The sequence below is a fragment of the Thunnus maccoyii genome, chromosome 9 (genome assembly GCF_910596095.1).
Source record: "Thunnus maccoyii chromosome 9, fThuMac1.1, whole genome shotgun sequence".
NCBI lineage: Eukaryota > Metazoa > Chordata > Actinopteri > Scombriformes > Scombridae > Thunnus > Thunnus maccoyii.
In genome coordinates, this window is record NC_056541.1 from 23,752,723 (window position 1) to 23,775,734 (window position 23,012).

General features: G+C 38.6%; 1 protein-coding gene and 1 long non-coding RNA gene across 4 annotated transcripts; one reads left to right on the top strand and one right to left on the bottom strand.

Annotated features, from left to right (window-relative positions):
- The first annotated feature begins 2,777 nt into the window (after positions 1 to 2,777).
- On the top strand, positions 2,778 to 21,375 carry LOC121904635 (kinesin-like protein KIN-7O). Of its 2 annotated transcripts, none has more exons than XM_042422473.1 (3): positions 2,778 to 3,877; positions 4,124 to 4,150; positions 19,906 to 21,375. In XM_042422473.1, the coding sequence occupies exons 1-3, from the start codon at positions 3,279 to 3,281 to the stop codon at positions 20,741 to 20,743; spliced, it is 1,464 nt and encodes a 487-aa protein (XP_042278407.1). In that variant the 5' UTR covers positions 2,778 to 3,278; the 3' UTR covers positions 20,744 to 21,375. The 2 variants fall into 2 exon arrangements, with proteins under 2 accessions (XP_042278407.1, XP_042278406.1); XM_042422472.1 differs by lacking the exons at positions 2,778 to 3,877; positions 4,124 to 4,150 and adding exons at positions 16,075 to 16,163; positions 16,329 to 16,400 and having other exon boundaries at positions 16,537 to 21,372.
- LOC121904638 lies at positions 12,791 to 15,739 on the bottom strand. Of its 2 annotated transcripts, none has more exons than XR_006098269.1 (4): positions 15,190 to 15,369; positions 13,728 to 13,878; positions 13,365 to 13,457; positions 12,791 to 13,206 (listed from the first exon to the last, which is right to left on the bottom strand). It is a non-coding gene; the product is annotated as an uncharacterized LOC121904638 (long non-coding RNA). The 2 variants fall into 2 exon arrangements; XR_006098268.1 differs by lacking the exon at positions 15,190 to 15,369 and adding an exon at positions 15,655 to 15,739 and having other exon boundaries at positions 12,798 to 13,206.
- Positions 21,376 to 23,012: the final 1,637 nt, after the last annotated feature.

The following is a 23,012-nucleotide window of genomic DNA, read 5'->3' on the forward strand; positions in this document are numbered from 1 at the left end:
GCCAAGCTTTATACTCGAGACCACACCGGGCCCAGGTATGGCTCATGATGGCGATGACGAACCTCCGCCCTGCCCCGGATCCTGCAAGACAAAAGGAAACCAGCAAACGGAACACAAGAGCACCTAGTGGAGCGAAGGGGTCGTCACAAGAGCATAAAACCAGGTAAAGAGAAGCAAGCACACACACACACAGACATACTGTCTATTTAAAGTATACACACACACACACAAGTTTTCTTCATTTGTAAAATATCAAAGATTCACACAACAATGCCACATTATGATTGTACTGAAAATGTTTTAATATTAACAGTTTTTCTTTACATCCACAGGCATGACTCATTGTCAGGACGGCATTGATAAAACATGGCATCCTGTAGGACCTTCATGGAGAAACAATAAATGTATGGACTGTGATTGCGGTGGATGTTGCGCTGCATAAGTTCTTAGATCACAACATTACAGTGTTTACATGAGAAGAAAATTATTTCTGTATCTACATATTCTATTGTTAATTGTGTGTTTACTGTATATTTGCAGGTATTCCACCCCCAGACAGCTGTGTGTCAGTGTTTGACCCAGTAGCATGTGTGTACATAGTGCACAAGAAGGACGACCCCACCGTAGAGTGTCCAATTTATGCTGCAGTAGGGAAATGATGGAGTATGAATGTATTTTCTTTTATTGTTGTTGTTGAACTGTGGAGAGAGAGAAGCAGATGTGCTCCCTCACTGGCTTCTCACAACAATGAAATGTTTGTTTAAATGCATGACCAAGAGCTGAATTATTGAAAATAACATACTTCTACAAATTACATTTCAGATAAACAAATCATACATTTCTTTATTATTTATTATTATTCAAAGTTCAGTTTATTTGTCCAGAGAAGTACTACTCAGACTGTGAAAACAGTCGTATGATGTTTTCTGTGGCTCTGGAGGAAGCTTTCCAAAGTTTGATTTGATAAAACGATCCTGATGATGTAATCATCTCAGCTTGGACTTGAGATGTAAATTTTTTGACAGAACGCAAACTTGAGGTGTGTGGTTTGAAAGATTTTGGCATTTAGGAGGCAAGTTCTAGTGTTTTTGGAGATTTACCCACACTATCTTGGCTTCTGCTACTTCAGTGTTGACCATTCACTTTGAATCTGTTTAATCATTTTTATTGATGATAGCGCAATACTAAATTACTGGAGTACCCCTTTAAGTCGACTTGTATTTGTGTTTGCACACTAATTAAGGTACTGACAAGCCTGGTGCACTTCCTTGGGGCTTCACCCAAAGAAGTACATATAAGGTGGAAATTTGTCACCTTATATGGACTTCATCTAAACTGTGCCTTCTCTGGGTCATAATTACTGTGGCTGCTGGATGGCGTCTGTCACTCAAACGTGATTATAGGTCGTTTTTGGCAATTGACACCCGTAGTGTTGTTTTTCTTAGGAGGTCAGGTTCAGAATTTGATTTATTAATTCATTCATTAATGCACTCATTCGTTATTCACTGGCACTTTTCTTACATAACTTAATTTGTCTTGAAAAAAGAGAACTTCTAAATTTCAAACAAAATAACCTCATTAATGTAGTTATCAGCTCTAGTTTTGTTTGCACAGTAATTACAATAAATCAGACATTTGTGACTTGAGAAGACTGTTGACTAAAATAATAATAATTTTACACATGTAAAAGCTGTTGTGAACTTCACACTACTGATGAATTGTCTGAGAAAGTGTGAATACAATAACCTCATGCTGCTGGTGGTAAATAAACGGGACAAAGCATTTTATTGCCAATATACTGATAATCAGCAGAACCTTTTTGTTTGTTATTATCTTTGTTTGCTTGCTTATTGTACATACGTGCCAAATCTCAACATTGTATGTAGGCTGCTCTGTGTCCAAAAATATGTACTGTTTCCAGTCTGGGGAGGAGCTGGCCTTTATAGAGTGACACACAGCTGTTTTGACATCTTAGATGAATATATAGCTGAATTGTGAGGATGAAACAATACTCGTGGCTTTGAGTTAGGGATGCCTTCATCTCACGTGTTGCCGTTTCAACCCACAGGGACACAAGTAGAGATGAAATAGCAGGAGCCCAGTTTCCAAGGTCTAAAATATGATTTATTTAAAACTGTTGAGATCAACAAACTAACAAAATACATATTTATAAGACATCTCTAACAAACAGCATAATCGTGAATATTTCCCTCAGTGTGAGCATCAAATAACTGCAAATAGTGTTGCAACAAGCAGAGACATTAACATTTTTTAAATACATAGGCCTACTTCTGTCTTTTTTGAGGATTCTTTATTATTATATTGTCAAATATCTCTATAAGAAAATGATGTACTAGCAACACATTAAAATCACGCACACTGCACAAAACATTATTACCGTTTTTCCAACAAAGACACTGTCATAAACTCTTTGAAGATTAAGCGAATTTCCTAATTTTTAATCAATAATTTGTTTAGAAACAAACTGGAGCAAATTCAAGAAACTACAATCAGCAGAATGGGATTAAATCTGCTATCAGGACATTTGGGGTTTTTACAGCTATAATCCAACTCAAACACAACGTCTTCGGAGCTTTCATGCATCTGATGATCTCCAGCCAACAGGACACATACGAGTTAGATCCGCAGTCCGCAGTTTGGGAAATGCTCCGCAAAAGCGCAGTTATTACGCACGGAGATAATAAAAAGAATTATTAAGTAGAACTATGAGTCTTTGTAAATACATGTAATACATGTAAAAAACAACAACAACAATAGAACAGTTTATTTAACTTTTGTTGTTCTAATTTTGATTATTACGGAGTCCCGAAAGGTGATATTTTCTTATCTTGTGAGCACATGATTAAAAATGTTAGGCTATCTATTATCTTCGGGGGGTCCTTAGATTTTTTTTCTTACTACAGATGTGCATACGGAAATTCCGTAATTAGGCTACGGTGGCCGGACTGTTAGTATCTCCACAAACGCAAACACAAAATTAAAAAAAAACACAACGTCAAATGAATGTCGGTAGCCCCGCCCACTGCTACGTAGACTCATTCGTCCTTCTGTTGACGCAAGCAACCTTTATGACGTATCAAAGGCAGGCAACAAGCTGAGGGTCAACCTGAAATCACATTTCCTACCAACACAGTTATTAGACACAGGAGGATTATTAGTAATACTAATAATTTGACTCGCCTAAGACTTTACAAGCAAAAACAAGAATTTATTTGAAACAGCCATAATATTTTTCCAAACATTAAGAAGCTGACAAAATGGATCCTCATCAACAGACTATCACACCAGAGGCCTACGAGTGCCTCCTGCAAGCTCATTACAGCCTGCAACAACAAAATGATGTCTGCTCCAGAAACATCCAGACACTGTGTCAACATAATGATTCTCTGATGAAACACATTGAGAGTCTCTATCAAACTATTTCGTCCCTCAGCACAGAGAACACAGCACTCCGCAGAGACTATGAGGCACTTCGAACCAAGTTCACTGACTTTAAACAGAATAGTGACCCTAGTTTTACACCTGACAGGAAGCTGGAGAAGGAGGAAGAAAATGTTGTACTGAATTTCCACAGTGCACCAGTGACTGAAGATGCTGAGGACCAAAGCCAGAAAGGGAGCTTTCTGAGGGGGAAAAAGTTCTGGCAAGTGAAGGAGAAGGGGAGCTTGCAGCAGGACAAAAATGAAAAAGACAAGGACTTGAATGTCTGTGACATGGCTGTTAAATGCAAAGTGGAGAAGGAGGAGGCCATGGGAAGAGGCAAACAAGACTTTGGAATTAAATTGTTGAGGCTTCCTCCCTATCAAGAGGCAATAACAGGGTCTGAGGAGCAGTCTCTCTCTGCTATTCAGAACAGGGGAGAGAACTTCCTCAAGACCCGCACATTTTGGGAGGTGAAGGAGAAAGGGAGCTCGCAGATGGGTAAGACTGAAAAAGAGAAGGACTTGAATGTCTGTGATATGGCTGTTAGCTGCAAAGTGGAGGGGGAGGAGGCCATGGGAAGAGGCAAACAAAACTTTGGAAAGAAATTGTTGAGGCCTCCTTCCTATCATGAAGTAGTAATGGGGTCTGAGGAGCAGTCTCTCTCTGCTTTTCAGAGCAGGGGAGAGAACTTCCTCAAGACCCGCACATTTTGGGAGTCAAAGCAGAAGGGGACTTCTTACCAGGATAAAGAACCACTGGAGCACATAAATAGACGAGTCCCAGAAGAGGACATGTGTGGACAGGAGCTCTCCATGAATGTCGTGAGCTTGACGGCAGAGGTGGAGAGCTCGGAGCAGGACAAAGGAGGTGTCAAAGAACATGAGAACTCCACTGATTTGTCTGACCGGTCCAAGGAGCAGGAGGAGGAGGCAGAGTACCAAGCGCTACTAAAAGAACTTGAAGACATTCGATTACAGGTTGCTACACACCAGGACTTGAATGAGTTAGCGAAGTCTAATGCCGAGGAGGAGGAAAGCAAACTTAAACAGCTCCTGAAGGTGGAAAAAGACGAATTGGACTCTCTTACCGCGCGCAACAAGAACCTCATCAAGGACATTAATTCAGAGAGGGAAATGACAGGTGTCCTCAATGCAACATTTGAGGACTTAGAAGACCAGTGTGGGAAGCTGTTGCTCATGAACTTTTTGGAAAGAAACAAACATCAGAAAGAAATGAGGAGCAGAAGGGAGCCTGAGTTGTGGCAATGGGAAGCAAATAGGTGGGGGGACAGCTTGTAAGCCTGTAAACTGGAACACATCGATATTACTGATTATTTTACAAAAATGAAAAGGAGATTTTTAACAACTAAAAGCAGGAATTAGCAGATACACAAGTGATGTGTGTATCAGAATATTTTCACAGATTCAGGAGGAAAATGAGCCATTTACTGGAGAGGAGGTAAGACTATTTCTTAAACAGCCTATATTTTATTGCATTAGTGCATTTTACGTTATGATAGCGTTCTAGTATTCTTACAATATTAATATATTTCATAGTGAGGAAAAAAAAGTAAGAATAAGGTAGTCTGATGATGTATGCTCTAATAAGTCCTCCAAATTGGACAGGCTGGTATATTCATACACATCTGTACATACCTACACACATACACAAGAAAAAACAAACAAATAAAAATAAATAGAGACAAACAAACTCACTGATTAACTCATTTATCTATGTTGAAAAGTCCTTTGGTCTTTATGTTTAACATTTTTTTGATTACATCTTTTACTCTTCAAACACTTCAAGTCTTGAAGGCTGAATCTCAAGATCTGCCTCCTTTCAAAAAAATAAATACCTCAATATTGTTCAACTGTGAGCCTCATTTTTGATCCATTTATTTCATTGTTTCAAGTATTTGCAGTTCTGATTGTATAAGTTATTCTTTCCATTTCTAAAATACTGAAATATCTAACTTCCAATAGTTAAATGAAGGTGGAGAAGGTTTTAACAAGCTCCTTGTTATCTGTGTAATAGCTGCAGTTCTAAGTATCCTGTATAGATTTCTGTCTCAAGAGTGAGTTCAGATGGTGATACTTGAGAAGACTTTCAACAACAATAATAATCTTACACATTTAACAGTTGTTTCAAATGTCAAATTACTGATGAATTGTCTCAGAAAGTGTGAATACAATAACCACATGCTATTGGTGGTAAATAAACAGGACAAAGTATTTTATTGCCAATATATTGATAATCAGCAGAACCTTTTTGTCTGTTGTTACCTTTGTTTGTTGGAGGTACTATTGTAGCATTTTGTTCAATTATTGTGTGAAATCCTTTTGAATTTGAGTTCAAAATGCTACATCTTCTTTTCATTTCTCTATGAAGAAATATTTGGCTCTGGCTGTGCTGCTTTGTTCTTAGCTGTCACTGTCAATTGCTCAGTGCTCCTTTAGCAGACAACTGCTCCAGCCACGTTCCCACCACACTAACAACCCCCAAAAGAATACCAAAGGGAACCCGCTCTTAAGCCTAACAAGGGACAGAACAACGGCGATTTACTACAGCCGCGCACAGAACCGACAGAACTCAGAGCCACACAAAAATTCACCAGCATAATCAGCCTGGCAACACAAGCAAAAACCTCAGCCAAATCAGCAACTCACTACAGCAGTTTACATTATTTCTTTTGTTTTTTAATTTTCTTTTTATTTACCATTTTCACATACATTCTGCTTACAACTGGTACACAATGACGTATTCTTTTCTCTATTCCCAATATTACAATATTATTCAATTAAACATGACAGTCTTCCTTAGTCTTTTACTTTGGATCCAGATAGAGAATAACTGTGCCTACTCATACATATCAAGAGGAAAAGTAGGATAAAATAAAATATATTATTCATATACCTATAGCTATATATACATACATGGATACATATACACATGTCCAGAGCACAACAGTTATTCACAATCTCCCATACCTCATGGCCAGTTGAATTAACAGAGTTCTACCATGTGATCGATATTGCAGATATTGTGAAATAGAATAAAACAAAAAAAAACAGAACCTTTCAACATCTGTAGCTATGAAATATGAACTAGGGGTCTTTGTTCCTATGATGTACATCTCAGATAAAGTCTAGTTTTATGTACTCTATCCAATTTTCCCAAATTCTTTCAAATCTGTCCATCTCCAGTCTCACAGAGAAAGTTAACTTTTCCATCCCATATATATTGTACATAACCTCAACCCAGTCCTCGACCTTAGGTACCTCATTCTTCAACCACTTTCTGGTAATCGCTTTTTTACTTGCAATCAACATTGTTCTGTAAATATATTTGTCCCCAAATCTTGTTAAATCTATGCCCAGTATCCCCAAGTATAACACCTCAAATGTAAGTGGAAGATTTACCTTCAATACTTTATCCATACACTTCTTAAGCTCCTGCCAGTAGGTACGAATGGAGGGACAACTCCAGAACACATGGAAGTGGTCAGCTTTCTCAGCTCCACACAATCTCCAGTACTTTGTATCGTGATACTTTGACAGTGCTGGTGTTCTAAAAAATCTTATAATATTCTTCCACCCATGTTCTCTCCAAGATAAAGAACAGGTTGTTCTCCATTGCTGTTCATTTATCTCTTCCCATTCATCCACTGATATAACAATATTTGCATCCCTCTCCCACCTCTCTTTTATATACACTGTGTCTGTTCCCTTTAAGTCCTCCACTCCCTTATATAGTCTTGAAATAAGCTTTGTTCCCAATTTTTATTCATATGTTGCAGTAAACATCTCAATAATTTCTGTCCTCCTCCTGTTTATGACCCCCCTCATTGTTTGCTCTAGATAGTTCCGTAATTGCAAATACCTATATTGATCCGAATTTGTCATTGGTCTTTTATCTCCTGAAAACTTTTAATTTTCTTCTTACTTAAGAGCTCCAAGAATATTGTAGGTCCCCTTTCCCAATTTTTAAAACTCTTATCTATTCTATTTGGCATGAATTCAGAATCAAACCCAATCCATTTTAATAATCTACTTTGAGTGATTAAATTGAACCAGATCTTCAGTGATATATCCAACCATGGGTTTGCCCCTTCTCTAATGTGCTTTCTCAGGGTATTGTCCCCTATTATAGCCTGTATTGGGACCCCATCTGTTGTGCCGGCCTCTATCTCTTTCCATCTCACTGAGTAGTAAGGATTGTATATATTCAACAATGTTTTTATTTGTGCAGCTTGGTAGTAGCTCTTCAGGCGTGGAAGTCCTAACCCTCCTTTGTTTTTGGGTAACTGCAGCGTTCTGTACCTGATCCTCCGTCTTTTCCCCTCCCAAATGTATCTAGAGATCGTTTTATTCCATTCCCTAAATTCATCTTCTTTTAACTCCACTGGTAGACTCTGGAACAGGTACAAAATCCTCAGCAGTACGTTAATTTTTCAGATTCCACCTGTTAATATCTGATTTAATTCTACTGAGCAATGGATCGTAGTTGATGGACTTCAATTGTCCTAAGTCTTGAAGTAGATTAACTCCCAAATATTTTAATGATTTTGATTCCCAATTAATTTTGTAATTGTCCCTAATCGCTTGGCCTGGTCTATAGTTGAAAGGAATAACCTGAGTTTTTTGTATATTTATTTTATAGCCTGATAAATGACCATAATCTGTGAGGGTTGTCATAAGTGCAGGGAAGGACATATCTGGGCTTGTTAAATACATTAGTATGTCATCTGCAAATAGAGCTATCTTTTGAACCCCTCCCCCTATATCTACACCTGTAATATTTTCATTGTGTTTTATCCAATTGCTTAGAGGTTCCAAAAATATAGCAGAGAGAAGAGGACTCGCTGAGCAACCTTAACGACAGCCTCGTTCTAGTGTGAAAACCTTTGAAAGACTCCCATTGATCCTGATCCTAGCTGTTGGTTTATTATACAGGGCCTTTATGACTTTAATAAATGTCTTATGAAAATTGAACCGCTCCAGCACTTTATATAGGAGGTCCCACCCCACCAAATCAAAAGCTTTTTCCACATCTATTCCCACCACTACCGTCTCTATTTTATTTTTGATTACATGTTGCATAACATGTAGGGTGCGCCTGATATTGTCTTGCGTCTGTCTTTGTTTTATGAATCCCGTCAGGTCTAAATGTATTACTTCTGGCAGAATTTTTTCTAGTCGTCGGGCTAAAATGGCTGTAAACAATCTATAATCTTGGTTGAGGACGCTAATAGGCCTATAACTGGAGCATTCCTGCTCATCCTTTCCCCCCTTCAGAATTACAGAGATGATGGCTTCTCTCCATGAGTGAGGAATTTCCCCCTTCCTTCAACACCCAGTTAAATGCTTTCCGCAGAAGTGGGATTAATGTTACCTTAAATATTCTGTACCATTCTGCTGTATATATCCGTCTGCACCCGGGGACTTGTTGGCCTCAAGATTTGAGATTGCTTTATTAACTTCCTCTTCTGTAATTTCAGCAGTTAAAGCCTCATTCTGTTCTTCTGTTACATTTGGTAAATTTAAGTTCTCCAAAAATTGATCCATCTGGGTTTTATCGCTAGCTTTCAGTAGAGCATATAAGTTTTTATAATAAGTTTCAAAGCATTTTTGTATTTCCTGTTTTGTCGACTGTTGATCTTGTACGCGGATCTTTATTTCCTGATATATGTCCTCTTCCAATATATCTTTATGTTCTCTTTCTAGCCTTTTTAGATCTGATTTTAATGTGTCAAGTTGTAGCTGTCTCATCTTTTTTAAATATGCTGATTTGGCTATTAGCTTCCCTCTCATCACGGCCTTACACGCATCCCACAGTACAGACGGAGACACCTCACCATTGTCATTATCCTCTATATATGTCTGAAGTTCCTTCACTATTTCTTCCTTTGTGTGTCCTCTTAACATGTTTGAGTTTAATCTCCAGATTGTTTTTTTCTCGCTCGCCAGACGTAGTGTTAAGTAAAGAGGGCTATGGTCTGATAGATCCCTTACTCCTATATCACAATTTTCTACCCTATGTCTATCTTTATTATACATCAGGAAATAATCAATCCTTGTTTATATGTTGTGTGGTGATGAATAGTAAGTGTAATCCTTACTTGTGGGATTCTTGATCCCTCCAAATGTCTACATTTCCCAGTTCACACATCATCTTAATTTTTTGACTGATTGCACTTTTTTGTATTCCACCTCCTGAGGCATCCAGCTGTGGGTTTAGTCTGGTTCAAATCGCCTCCAGCAATCAAAATACCCTCTGCCTCTAGTGTCATCAATTCAAACATCTGTCTATAAAACTTCCAATCCGAGCCTGGTGGGGCATAGATGTTAAAAAAAGTTACCACCTCCCCCTCAAGTTTCCCCTTAACCATGATGTATCTACCCTCTTTGTCCCCTGTCACATATCTTTTCAAATTAGATATTCCCTGAAATCAAACACCGGGAGTTTTGCTGGGAAAGGTGTCTGAAAACGTATTTTCTTTTCTCTCAGTACCTTTTTTGCCTCCGTGTCTTCCTTGCGTTTTCTCAGGACCTCTGGTGCATAGTCGTGGTCTAGAAACACCTTCCTCCCCTCATATATGACACCCTTTTTCTGCCACGCAATCTTGATAAGTTCTTCCTTACTGCGGAAACTTTGCAACTTCATCACGATGGATCTTGGAGATTGGGAGACTAAAGCCCGATGGGCTCTTTCAATCTTTAACTCAAGTGATGGGGGTAAATCTAGCTTCTCCCCAAGGAGGTTTTCGATGAACGTGATCATTGATTGAGCATTATTCTCCGCACCTTCCTTCACCCCATGGATGCGGACATTTTCCCTCCTCTCGCGGCCCTCCAAGTCCGTCATTCTGGTCTCAACCCGCCTCTGCAGCTCCGCCAATTCATAAAACCCATTCATAAAACGAGGTACACAGCTTACTACGCTAGAGCTGATCTCCAACGTCACGCTAACCCTGGGTCAACAAAGATTAAACGAGCCCCCATATGTCACAGCCCGGCTCATAGGCTGCTACAAACATGGGGGACCAGACGAGTTTGCAACTAAGGATAAGTGTTTTATTTTACAAAATAATAAATGAGAACGGAAAAAATGTGGAAGTCAGTAATCAGTAGTGTAGGCATGTGTGGATGTGTGTGGGTGTGCACTCAAAAAAATAACTCATTGGATGAACTCAATTAAATTGTGGGCAGAATTTCCATCCAATAAATATATGTAGCCCCAACTCAAACCAAGTACATTTATGCATTATAATGTATTTGAGTTTGTCCAACTTGCTTTTCTCCTGTTGGTTCAACTCAAACTAAAAACATCTATGTAATATATTTTAATCCAGTTAGTTCTACTCATTTGTGTCAAATAGAGCTTAAATAAAATTAAAAATTAAAAACTACATTAAAGTAGTTAAAATGATTTGTGTTTGTTCAACCTAAAAAATGTATAACTAATTGGAAATAAAATGAGTGAAATTAACCCCTCACCCCTTAGGAAACACATGAGACTATACCTGTTGAGGTGCTTTTATTTAAAAGCAATAAAAACTGAACAGGATAACAAGTTTAGACAACTGCTCCAGGCAGCAAAATACCAGGGGGAGCAATTACAGAATACCCCACTCCCACTGGCTCACTGACCAACCAATACCACATCTCCAAATGAAAGAGGGTGTGTTCTTTTAAGACTTAAGAAATTCTCAAAGTTGTTAATCCAAACAAAAGATTTACAATGCCACTGAATCATCTGAAAAATATCATTGCCACAAAACTGGCTGTTATACTTTGCTCATGAAACTTTTACACTTTCAAAGATTGGTGGTTTTTACTTGACAATGACAATTATCAACCATTCAGACCAGGTTTGGTTCAGTGCAGACTCTTGTTCAGTACAAACTCAGTTCAGTGCAGACCAGGTTTGGCTAAGTTCAGACCAGGGGTTCGTTTCACAAAGCAGGTTCAACAAACTCTGAGTCTAATCCTGAACTCTGAGATATGAAACTCTGAGTTTCTGGTTCCAGAACAGCCGATTTGTGTCGTTTTAATCAACTCGGAGTAGTTTCACCTGGAGTTAAGCGCGTGCACCACTACTATAAAAAGCCAGCACCAATGGAGCCCCAATTCAACGAGTCACCATGGCAACGGGGAAGAGGAGGGCTGCGTTTTTCGCCCCACTAGAACTAGAAATCTTGCATGGGAGAACATTGCTGCTCGGGTCAATGCGTAAGTTTAAATGTAGTTCTTTGCAATCACAATAATATTACAGGGGAAAACTGCTTGAATGGTCGCCTATTAATTTATTTCATTTAGGTGCAATCCCGCGGGGGAGAAGCGCACTTGGCAGCAGTTTAGGATGAAATATAAAAACATTGTTCAAACAAGTAAAACCTCAGCATAATCTCATGGGGGTACCTCATTTTGATCATGTTTTACATTGTAACGTAAATATTAAGTGGCTGACTGTGCAGCTGTTTTATCTGTCTTCTCATCTATATCAGGTTCTGTTAAATAATTAAGCCTATTTAAACTAACACAGACTTCTACTCAGCCAACAGAAAGAAGGCAGATGCCCGTAAAACGGGTGGTGGCCCAGCACCACCACCACCTCTAACGGAGGCAGACAAGCTGGTCTTAAGCCAGAATTTAGGAAGGCCAGTGGCTGGCTCCGAAAACTTGTTTGCAGAGAAACGCAGTGCAACACACAATATCTACTGGGATGTGAGAGCATGACTATGATTGGTAATGTTGCAAATGTAAGGACGGATTAGGTTGTGTATGTAGATGATGGACTGTGACGTGAAACGGTACCGCTCAAAAAGATAATTGTCTGGAAATGCTAGAACATCTATGCGCGGTCTGATAACCATCTCTCGACGAATATTTAATTCTCTGCGCAGTAATGCTGCACCTTCATCCACAGGATTGTTATCAAAAGGACATGCCATGTTAGTGAAAAAAAGTCACCACCTACTTTGCCTAATGGACTTCTAATATACTGACTCTGATTTTTTTTTTTTAAATGTTTTTTTAAAATGACAGACGGCAGAACTAGGCTACGCCAAAACTCGCCTGCTGACAGAATGAATGAGGAAATCAAATGGAGTGTGTGGCTCTGAAAGAGGGTGGAAGACAGAGAGAAACTCGAGGTTCATTGAGAAAAACCTGGTCCCGACCAGGTTAGGTTCATATTCTGTTACTACGGTAACTGACCGAGAGCTTAAGTTACCTCTCTCTCTGAGACAGGCTAGAGTTACCCCTCTTTCTCTGGTTTGAGTTACCTCCCTTTTTGAAACGGAAAACTCAGTTTCCCCTCATTTCAGGGTTAACAGACTGAGTTTTCACTAAACCTGCTTTGTGAAACGGACCCCAGGCTCAGTTCAGATAAAAACAAAACAAAACAAAACAACAACAAATTCCCAGTCCCACTGTCATTTGTCACCTGTGTCTCCTTTTACATGAACAGCTTGATTTTCAGTTGCTGTATTTTGGTGTTAACCTTGTGTCCATTCAGATTCATAAGGATTTTCTGCACAAACTCAAATGTGTATTTCAGGTTGTCTGGGTAACTGAGAACTAGAGCATAGATTAGCCCAAACAGTAAGATGAAAGCCAGTATGACATTTTCCACATTGGAGAGGACTTTCACACCTTCAATGACAACCTCCACGTCGTCAGGCTCACCAAACTCATTTCTTCAGAAAGTGTAAATGCCCATAACTGTAGTGTCATTCTCAGCATCCTCAGCAGCAGAGGGCTAAAAACCAGAAAAACACAACATCCATGTTACATACAATGCTTAGCATCACTAATAGATATCTACACATTCATTAATATTGTAGCTCATCCTATTCCATAATAGTGTGCTACTGAGGGAAGTAACTGGGAACACTGCTCTGCACTACACAGACTTACAAGGTACTCCTTGAAGAGAGAGTTTGGATCCCCACTGAGGTAGACAACAACGCTTTTGAGGATACACTCCCTCCTGATGTTGATGTCGTCACACTAAAACACAGGCCATAAAGCAAGAGAATATTTAGTCCGGTATGGGTGCAATGGGGGAACGGGGAGTAAAACAGGTTGTGGAAGTGCAGTGTTTTTGGTGTGTGTAGCACATGATTGCAGTATTGTTGTATACTTGTTCAAATAAGGACAATTAAGTTTGTATCATAATATTGATCAAATATGTTTAAATGAACATCTATCTACATACAATAAAATCTTAAAATATCCTCCCAAATAAAGCTGAAGGATAACCATTGCATTTTCACTAACCGCATCTTTTATTGCCAGGATGTTCTTTATCTTCTGTCCCTTCACTCCTCTGTTTTGGAATATTTGGAGAAGCTTCTGAGAAGTGGTCCAGCTGGGCCAGGAACTTCGATTGCAACGGCTTTGTGGTGATCCTCAAGAACTCATCATTCACCTTGAAAAAAACAGGACAAAAAAGCCATTTATTTATTGTTTGTTATTACTCTCATTTAAAGTTGCGGGGCTATAACAAATATGAGTTACAAATTTACATCATTAATTACCATGGATAAATAAAAACAGTCAACAACAGGGGTAGAAGTAAATAATGAATCAACTCACATTTCTGTAATTTAGTCATTGTGTAGATTACCTCTACTCTGGAGAGTCGTGGTAAGAATACAGATACTGAAATATTTTTAATTATAAATAAAGCTGATGGTACTAATGCAAAAGTACTTAGAGTACTCTGTACTAGATACTTTTTAAGTCTTGATGTTTAATACTTTATTTTCCTGTTCAACTTAGCTCAGTGGTCATGGTCACCTTGTCAAACCTGAGTGTGTTGCCACCTGTACAATATGGTTTTCATTTGACTTGTGTGTGATCAAACAGCCTTACTGGCGATGAAAATGTAAATATTTTAGATTTTATTAACATGTAATCATTATTCAGTTATGAATTTAAAATGAATGCATACTTAAAGCTGGGGTAGACAACTTTTTGTTTAAAAAACAGTTTTAATAGTGTTTTATGAATAAATCATACATATTTTATGATCATTTCAAACTTGTAAAACTGGAACTTAAAAATGTTTTATCTGCATATTTTACATGATCTTTTCAAAGCCCACCTGCAGGGCCTTCAGGGCTTCACTTCAATAATCACTGCTCTACAGGATTGTTTCGTGTTAAAATTGCATTTAAACACTGGCCAATGTACGCATAAAAACAATAACATTATGAGTAACTATCATTTGTAAAGCAATTCTGAAGCTACATGTAAGATCAAATCATGAAAGCATGTCAACCAAATTTTACTCTTTTGTTCTGTTTCTTTTTAGATAAATGTTATATCAAGTACATTAGGAATAATATTAACAATAATCATGGGGTCGGCCAGTATTAAAATCACTATTATTTAGATGAGAATGTTTTGACTTTGCAAACACGATGCATTTATTGACCTTTTTTTGAAAATAAACTTGACGTATTGAGGTCTCTTAAAATAAAAAAACAAAACAAGATATAGGTTCTAATATACAAACAGGAAATACTAAAGACAAATACACAAGATCAAATTAGTGCACAGACACACAGAGCCGCACACAGGGATATGCAGGCACGCAGGCGCGCGCGCAGTTAACCGCTCGGGCTAAACCTGCCTTAGCTTGCTTGCTAGCTAACAGGTGCTCGGATTAGCCGTTAGCTTTTAACCAGACGCGGTCTGGTTTTAATTTAAAAATCCGACTTTCTTCACCGCTTACCTTTTCAAAGCTCAACGAACAAGATAACGGCTGTATGTGACGAATTCAGAAGCATCTGTTAACTAGAGTTTGTATAACTGGTGTTGCGACACCGGCAAACCGGACACTGAGCTGATCGCTACTGTGCTTTGCCTCTCAGTGTCCGTCTCGTCTTCTGAACCCCGACACTGTGTCACTGTGTGCATGCGCTCACAACGTTCACACATTCAATCCGGTACACGATAGGAGCACATGAAAACAATGTTATGTCTGTGCTTGCCCACCACTTTAGTTAGTAATGTTAGCTGAAAACTCAAATGAGGCTTCTGTAGCCACCACCGGCCAACTCCGACCTAAAAATAAACCAAGTGAAATTTCTTCTCTACTGTATCACGACAAGTGCACACACGTCCATCTAAGTCACGCACGTTATTTCACTGGAATCTATAAGGCCCAATGAATAAACAAAAAAGACCGAACACTTACCCAGAAAAACAACTTGCACCCGAAACGCCACTCTTGCGGTCTTAAGCAGAGGCTGGAAATGGCGGACGCTCACTGCTTGGCAACGTCAGGGAGAGTGAACTCCCGCGCGTGCTTACATAGTTCAACTTGTTCATTTTGGGTTGAAGTGTGGCACAGGGGACTCAATTAACTGATTTTAGGTTACATTTTTTTAAAAACATATTTGATTTTTGTTGGATTTAATATATTTTCATTTGGCAAACAATATAGTAATGTGTCACCTCTAAGAGGGGCTTGAATCATTTTTGAGTGTGTGGCAGCAAACAGAAAACGATGAAGATGATGAAGAAAGAGAGCTCTGTGGAAGGCCAAACTTTATACTCGAGACCACACCGGGCCCAGGTGTGGCTCATGATGGTGATGACGAACCTCCGCCCTGCCCCGGATCCTGCAAGACAAAATGAAACCAGGAAACGGAACACAAGAGCACCTAGTGGAGCGAAGGGGTCGTCACAAGAGCATAAAACCAGGTAAAGAGAAACAAGCACGCACACACACAGACATACTGTCTATTTAAAGTACATACACACACAAGTTTTCTTCATTTGTAAAATATCAAAGATTCACACAAAAATGCCACATTATGATTGTACTGAAAATGTTTTAATATTAACAGTTTTTCTTTACATCCACAGGCATGACTCATTGTCAGGACGGCATTGATAAAACATGGCATCCTGTAGGATCTTCATGGAGAAACAGGAAATGTATGGACTGTGATTGCGGTGGATGTTGCGCTGCATAAGTTCTCAGATCACAACATTACAGTGTTTACATGAGAAGAAAAGTATTTCTGTATCTACATATTCTATTGTTAATTGTGTGTTTACTGTATATTTGCAGGTATTCCACCCCCAGACAGCTGTGTGTCAGTGTTTGACCCAGTAGCATGTGTGTACATAGTGCACAAGAAGGACGACCCCACCGTAGAGTGTCCAATTTATGCTGCAGTAGGGAAATGATGGAGTATGAATGTATTTTCTTTTATTGTTGTTGTTGAACTGTGGAGAGAGAGAAGCAGATGTGCTCCCTCACTGGCTTCTCACAACAATGAAATGTTTGTTTAAATGCATGATCAAGAGCTGAATTATTGAAAATAACATACTTCTACAAATCACATTTCAGATAAACAAATCATACATTTCTTTATTATTTATTATTATTCAAAGTTCAGTTTATTTGTCCAGAGAAGTACTACTCAGACTGTGAAAACAGTCGTATGATTTTTTCTGTGGCTCTGGAGGAAGCTTTCCAAAGTTTGATTTGATAAAACGATCCTGATGATGTAATCATCTCAGCTTGGACTTGAGATGTAAATTTTTTGACAGAACGCAAACTTGAGGTGTGTGGTTTGAAAGATTTGGGCATTTAGGAGGCAAGTTCTAGTGTTTTTGGGGATTTACCCACACTATCTTGGCTTCTGCTACTTCAGTGTTGACCATTCACTTTAAATCTGTTTAATCATTTTTATTGATGATAGCGCAATACTAAATTACTGGAGTACCCCTTTAAGTCGACTTGTATTTGTGTTTGCACACTAATTAAGGTACTGACAAGCCTGGTGCACTTCCTTGGGGCTTCACCCAAAGAAGTACATATAAGGTGGAAATTTGTCACCTTATATGGACTTCATCTAAACTGTGCCTTCTCTGGGTCATAATTACTATGGCTGCTGGATGGCGTCTGTCACTCAAACGTGATTATAGGTCGTTTTTGGCAATTGACACCCGAAGTGTTGTTTTTCTTAGGAGGTCAGGCTCAGAATTTGATTTATTAATTCATTCATTAATGCACTCATTCGTTATTCACTGGCACTTTTTTTTACATAACTTAATTTGTCTTGAAAAAAGAGAACTTCTAAATTTCAAACAAAATAACCTCATTAATGTAGTTATCAGCTCTACAGTTTTGTTTGCACAGTAATTACAATAAATCAGACATTTGTGACTTGAGAAGACTGTTGACTAAAATAATAATAATTTTACACATTTAAAAGCTGTTTTGAACGTCACACTACTGATGAATTGTCTGAGAAAGTGTGAATACAATAACCTCATGCTGCTGGTGGTAAATAAACGGGACAAAGCATTTTATTGCCAATATACTGATAATCAGCAGAACCTTTTTGTTTGTTATTATCTTTGTTTGCTTGCTTATTGTACATATGTGCCAAATCTCAACATTGTATGTAGGCTACTCTGTGTCCAAAAATATGTACTGTTTCCAGTCTGGGGAGGAGCTGGCCTTTATAGAGTGACACACAGCTGTTTTGACATCTTAGATGAATATATAGCTGAATTGTGAGGATGAAATAATACTCGTGGCTTTGAGTTAGGGATGCCTTCATCTCACGTGTTGCCGTTTCAACCCACAGGGACACAAGTAGAGATGAAATAGCAGGAGCCCAGTTTCCAAGGTCTAAAACATGATTTATTTAAAACTATTGAGATCAACAAACTAACAAAATACATATTTATAAGACATCTCTAACAAACAGCATAATCGTGAATATTTCCCTCAGTGTGAGCATCAAATAACTGCAAATAGTGTTGCAACAAGCAGAGACATTAACATTTTTTAAATACATAGGCCTACTTCTGTCTTTTTTGAGGATTCTTTATTATTATATTGTCAAATATCTCTATAAGAAAATGATGTACTAGCAACACATTAAAATCACGCACACTGCACAAAACATTATTACCGTTTTTCCAACAAAGACACTGTCATAAACTCTTTGAAGATTAAGCGAATTTCCTCGTTTTTAATCAATAATTTGTTTAGAAACAAACTGGAGCAAATTCAAGAAACTACAATCAGCAGAATGGGATTAAATCTGCTATCAGGACATTTGGGGTTTTACAGCTATAATCCAACTCAAAACACAGCGTCTTCGGAGATTTCATGCATCTGATGATCTCCAGCCAACAGGACACATACGAGTTAGATCCGCAGTCCGCAGTTTGGGAAATGCTCCGCAAAAGCGCAGTTATTACGCACGGAGATAATAAAAAGAATTATTAAGTAGAATTATGAGTCTTTGTAAATACATGTAATACATGTAAAAAAACAACAACAACAACAATAGAACAGTTTATTTAACTTTTGTTGTTCTAATTTTGATTATTACGGAGTCCCGAAAGGTGATATTTTCTTATCTTGTGAGCACATGATTAAAAATGTTAGGCTATCTATTATCATCGGGGGTCCTTAGATTTTTTTTCTTACTACAGATGTGCATACGGAAATTCCGTAATTAGGCTACGGTGGCCGGACTGTTAGTATCTCCACAAACGCAAACACAAAATTAAAAAAAACACAACGTCAAATGAATGTCGGTAGCCCCGCCCACTGCTACGTAGACTCATTCGTCCTTCTGTTGACGCAAGCAACCTTTATGACGTATCAAAGGCAGGCAACAAGCTGAGGGTCAACCTGAAATCACATTTCCTACCAACACAGTTATTAGACACAGGAGGATTATTAGTAATACTAATAATTTGACTCGCCTAAGACTTTACAAGCAAAAACAAGAATTTATTTGAAACAGCCATAATATTTTTCCAAACATTAAGAAGCTGACAAAATGGATCCTCATCAACAAACTATCACACCAGAGGCCTACGAGTGCCTCCTGCAAGCTCATTACAGCCTGCAACAACAAAATGACGTCTGCTCCAGAAATATCCAGACACTGTGTCAACATAATGATTCTCTAATGAAACACATTGAGAGTCTCTATCAAACTATTTCGTCCCTCAGCACAGAGAACACAGCACTCCGCAGAGACTATGAGGCACTTCGAACCAAGTTAACTGACTTTAAACAGAATAGTGACCCTAGTTTTACACCTGACAGGAAGCTGGAGAAGGAGGAAGAAAATGTTGTACTGAATTTCCACAGTGCACCAGTGACTGAAGATGCTGAGGACCAAAGCCAGAAAGGGAGCTTTCTGAGGGGGAAAAAGTTCTGGCAAGTGAAGGAGAAGGGGAGCTTGCAGCAGGACAAAAATGAAAAAGACAAGGACTTGAATGTCTGTGACATGGCTGTTAAATGCAAAGTGGAGAAGGAGGAGGCCATGGGAAGAGGCAAACAAAACTTTGGAATTAAATTGTTGAGGCTTCCTCCCTATCAAGAGGCAATAACAGGGTCTGAGGAGCAGTCTCTCTCTGCTATTCAGAACAGGGGAGAGAACTTCCTCAAGACCCGCACATTTTGGGAGGTGAAGGAGAAAGGGAGCTCGCAGAAGGGTAAGACTGAAAAAGAGAAGGACTTGAATGTCTGTGATATGGCTGTTAGCTGCAAAGTGGAGGGGGAGGAGGCCATGGGAAGAGGCAAACAAAACTTTGGAAAGAAATTGTTGAGGCCTCCTTCCTATCATGAAGTAGTAACGGGGTCTGAGGAGCAGTCTCTCTCTGCTTTTCAGAGCAGGGGAGAGAACTTCCTCAAGACCCGCACATTTTGGGAGTCAAAGCAGAAGGGGACTTCTTACCAGGATAAAGAACCACTGGAGCACATAAATAGACGAGTCCCAGAAGAGGACATGTGTGGACAGGAGCTCTCCATGAATGTCGTGAGCTTGACGGCAGAGGTGGAGAGCTCGGAGCAGGACAAAGGAGGTGTCAAAGAACATGAGAACTCCACTGATTTGTCTGACCGGTCCAAGGAGCAGGAGGAGGAGGCAGAGTACCAAGCGCTACTAAAAGAACTTGAAGACATTCGATTACAGGTTGCTACACACCAGGACTTGAATGAGTTAGCGAAGTCTAATGCCGAGGAGGAGGAAAACAAACTTAAACAGCTCCTGAAGGTGGAAAAAGATGAATTGGACTCTCTTACCGTGCGCAACAAGAACCTCATCAAGGACATTAATTCAGAGAGGGAAATGACAGGTGTCCTCAATGCAACATTTGAGGACTTAGAAGACCAGTGTGGGAAGCTGTTGCTCATGAACTTTTTGGAAAGAAACAAACATCAGAAAGAAATGAGGAGCAGAAGGGAGCCTGAGTTGTGGCAATGGGAAGCAAATAGGTGGGGGGACAGCTTGTAAGCCGGTGAACTGGAACACATCAATATTACTGATTATTTTACAAAAATGAAAAGATTTTTAACAACTAAAAGCAGGAATTAGCAGATACACAAGTGATGTGTGTATCAGAATATTTTCACAGATTCAGGAGGAAAATGAGCCATTTACTGGAGAGGAGGTAAGACTATTTCTTAAACAGCCTATATTTTATTGCATGAGTACATTTTACGTTATGATAGCGTTCTAGTATTCTTACAATATTAATATATTTCATAGTGAGGAAAAAAAAGTAAGAATAAGGTAGTCTGATGATGTATGCTCTAATAAGTCCTCCAAATTGGACAGGCTGGTATATTCATACACATCTGTACATACCTACACACATACACAGGAAAAAACAAACAAATAAAAATAAATAGAGACAAACAAGCTCACTGATTAACTCATTTATCTATGTTGAAAAGTCCTTTGGTCTTTATGTTTAACATTTTTTTGATTACATCTTTTACTCTTCAAACACTTCAAGTCTTGAAGGCTGAATCTCAAGATCTGCCTCCTTTCAAAAAAATAAATACCTCAATATTGTTCAACTGTGAGCCTCATTTTTGATCCATTTATTTCATCGTTTCAAGTATTTGCAGTTCTGATTGTATAAGTTCTTTCCATTTCTAAAATACTGTTTATATCTAACTTCCAATAGTTAAATGAAGGTGGAGAAGGTTTTAACAAGCTCCTTGTTATCTGTGTAATAGCTGCAGTTCTAAGTATCCTGTATAGATTTCTGTCTCAAGAGTGAGTTCAGATGGAAGAAGAAGACTTTCAACAACAATAATAATCTTACACATTTAACAGTTGTTTCAAATGTCAAACTACTGATGAATTGTCTCAGAAAGTGTGAATACAATAACCACATGCTATTGGTGGTAAATAAACAGGACAAAGTATTTTATTGCCAATATATTGATAATCAGCAGAACCTTTTTGTCTGTTGTTACCTTTGTTTGTTGGAGGTACTATTGTAGCATTTTGTTCAATTATTGTGTGAAATCCTTTTGAATTGAGTTCAAAATGCTACATCTTCTTTTCATTTCTCTATGAAGAAATATTTGGCTCTGGCTGTGCTGCTTTGTTCTTAGCTGTCACTGTCAATTGCTCAGTGCTCCTTTAGCAGACAACTGCTCCAGCCACGTTCCCACCACACTAACAACCCCCAAAAGAATACCAAAGGGAACCCGCTCTTAAGCCTAACAAGGGACAGAACAACGGCGATTTACTACAGCCGCGCACAGAACCGACAGAACTCAGAGCCACACAAAAACTCACCAGCATAATCAGCCTGGCAACACAAGCAAAAACCTCAGCCAAATCAGCAACTCACTACAGCAGTTTACATTATTTCTTTTGTTTTTTAATTTTCTTTTTATTTACCATTTTCACATACATTCTGCTTACAACTGGTACACAATGACGTATTCTTTTCTCTATTCCCAATATTACAATATTATTCAATTAAACATGACAGTCTTCCTTAGTCTTTTACTTTGGATCCAGATAGAGAGTAACTGTGCCTACTCATACATATCAAGAGGAAAAGTAGGATAAAATAAAATATATTATTCATATACCTATAGCTATATATACATACATGGATACATATACACATGTCCAGAGCACAACAGTTATTCACAATCTCCCATACCTCATGGCCAGTTGAATTAACAGAGTTCTACCATGTGATCGATATTGCAGATATTGTGAAATAGAATAAAATAAAAATAAACAAAAAAAAACAAAAAAAAACCAGAACCTTTCAACATCTGTAGCTATGAAATATGAACTAGGGGTCTTTGTTCCTATGATGTACATCTCAGATAAAGTCTAGTTTTATGTACTCTATCCAATTTTCCCAAATTCTTTCAAATCTGTCCATCTCCAGTCTCACAGAGAAAGTTAACTTTTCCATCCCATATATATTGTGCATAACCTCAACCCAGTCCTCGACCTTAGGTACCTCATTCTTCAACCACTTTCTGGTAATCGCTTTTTTACTTGCAATCAGCATTGTTCTGTAAATATATTTGTCCCCAAATCTTGTTAAATCTATGCCCAGTATCCCCAAGTATAACACCTCAAATGTAAGTGGAAGATTTACCTTCAATACTTTATCCATACACTTCTTAAGCTCCTGCCAGTAGGTACGAATGGAGGGACAACTCCAGAACACATGGAAGTGGTCAGCTTTCTCAGCTCCACACAATCTCCAGTACTTTGTATCGTGATACTTTGACAG

Bases quoted from the DNA above. Each gene is read 5' to 3' on its own strand.
- LOC121904635 (XM_042422473.1), top strand. From the start codon at position 3,279: ATGGATCCTCATCAACAGACTATCACACCAGAGGCCTACGAGTGCCTC. The intron at 3,878-4,123 runs GGGAGAGAACTT...TTTTCAGAGCAG, and splicing joins CTCTCTGCTATTCAGAACAG to GGGAGAGAACTTCCTCAAGA. The intron at 4,151-19,905 runs ATTTTGGGAGTC...CAAGACCCGCAC, and splicing joins AACTTCCTCAAGACCCGCAC to ATTTTGGGAGGTGAAGGAGA.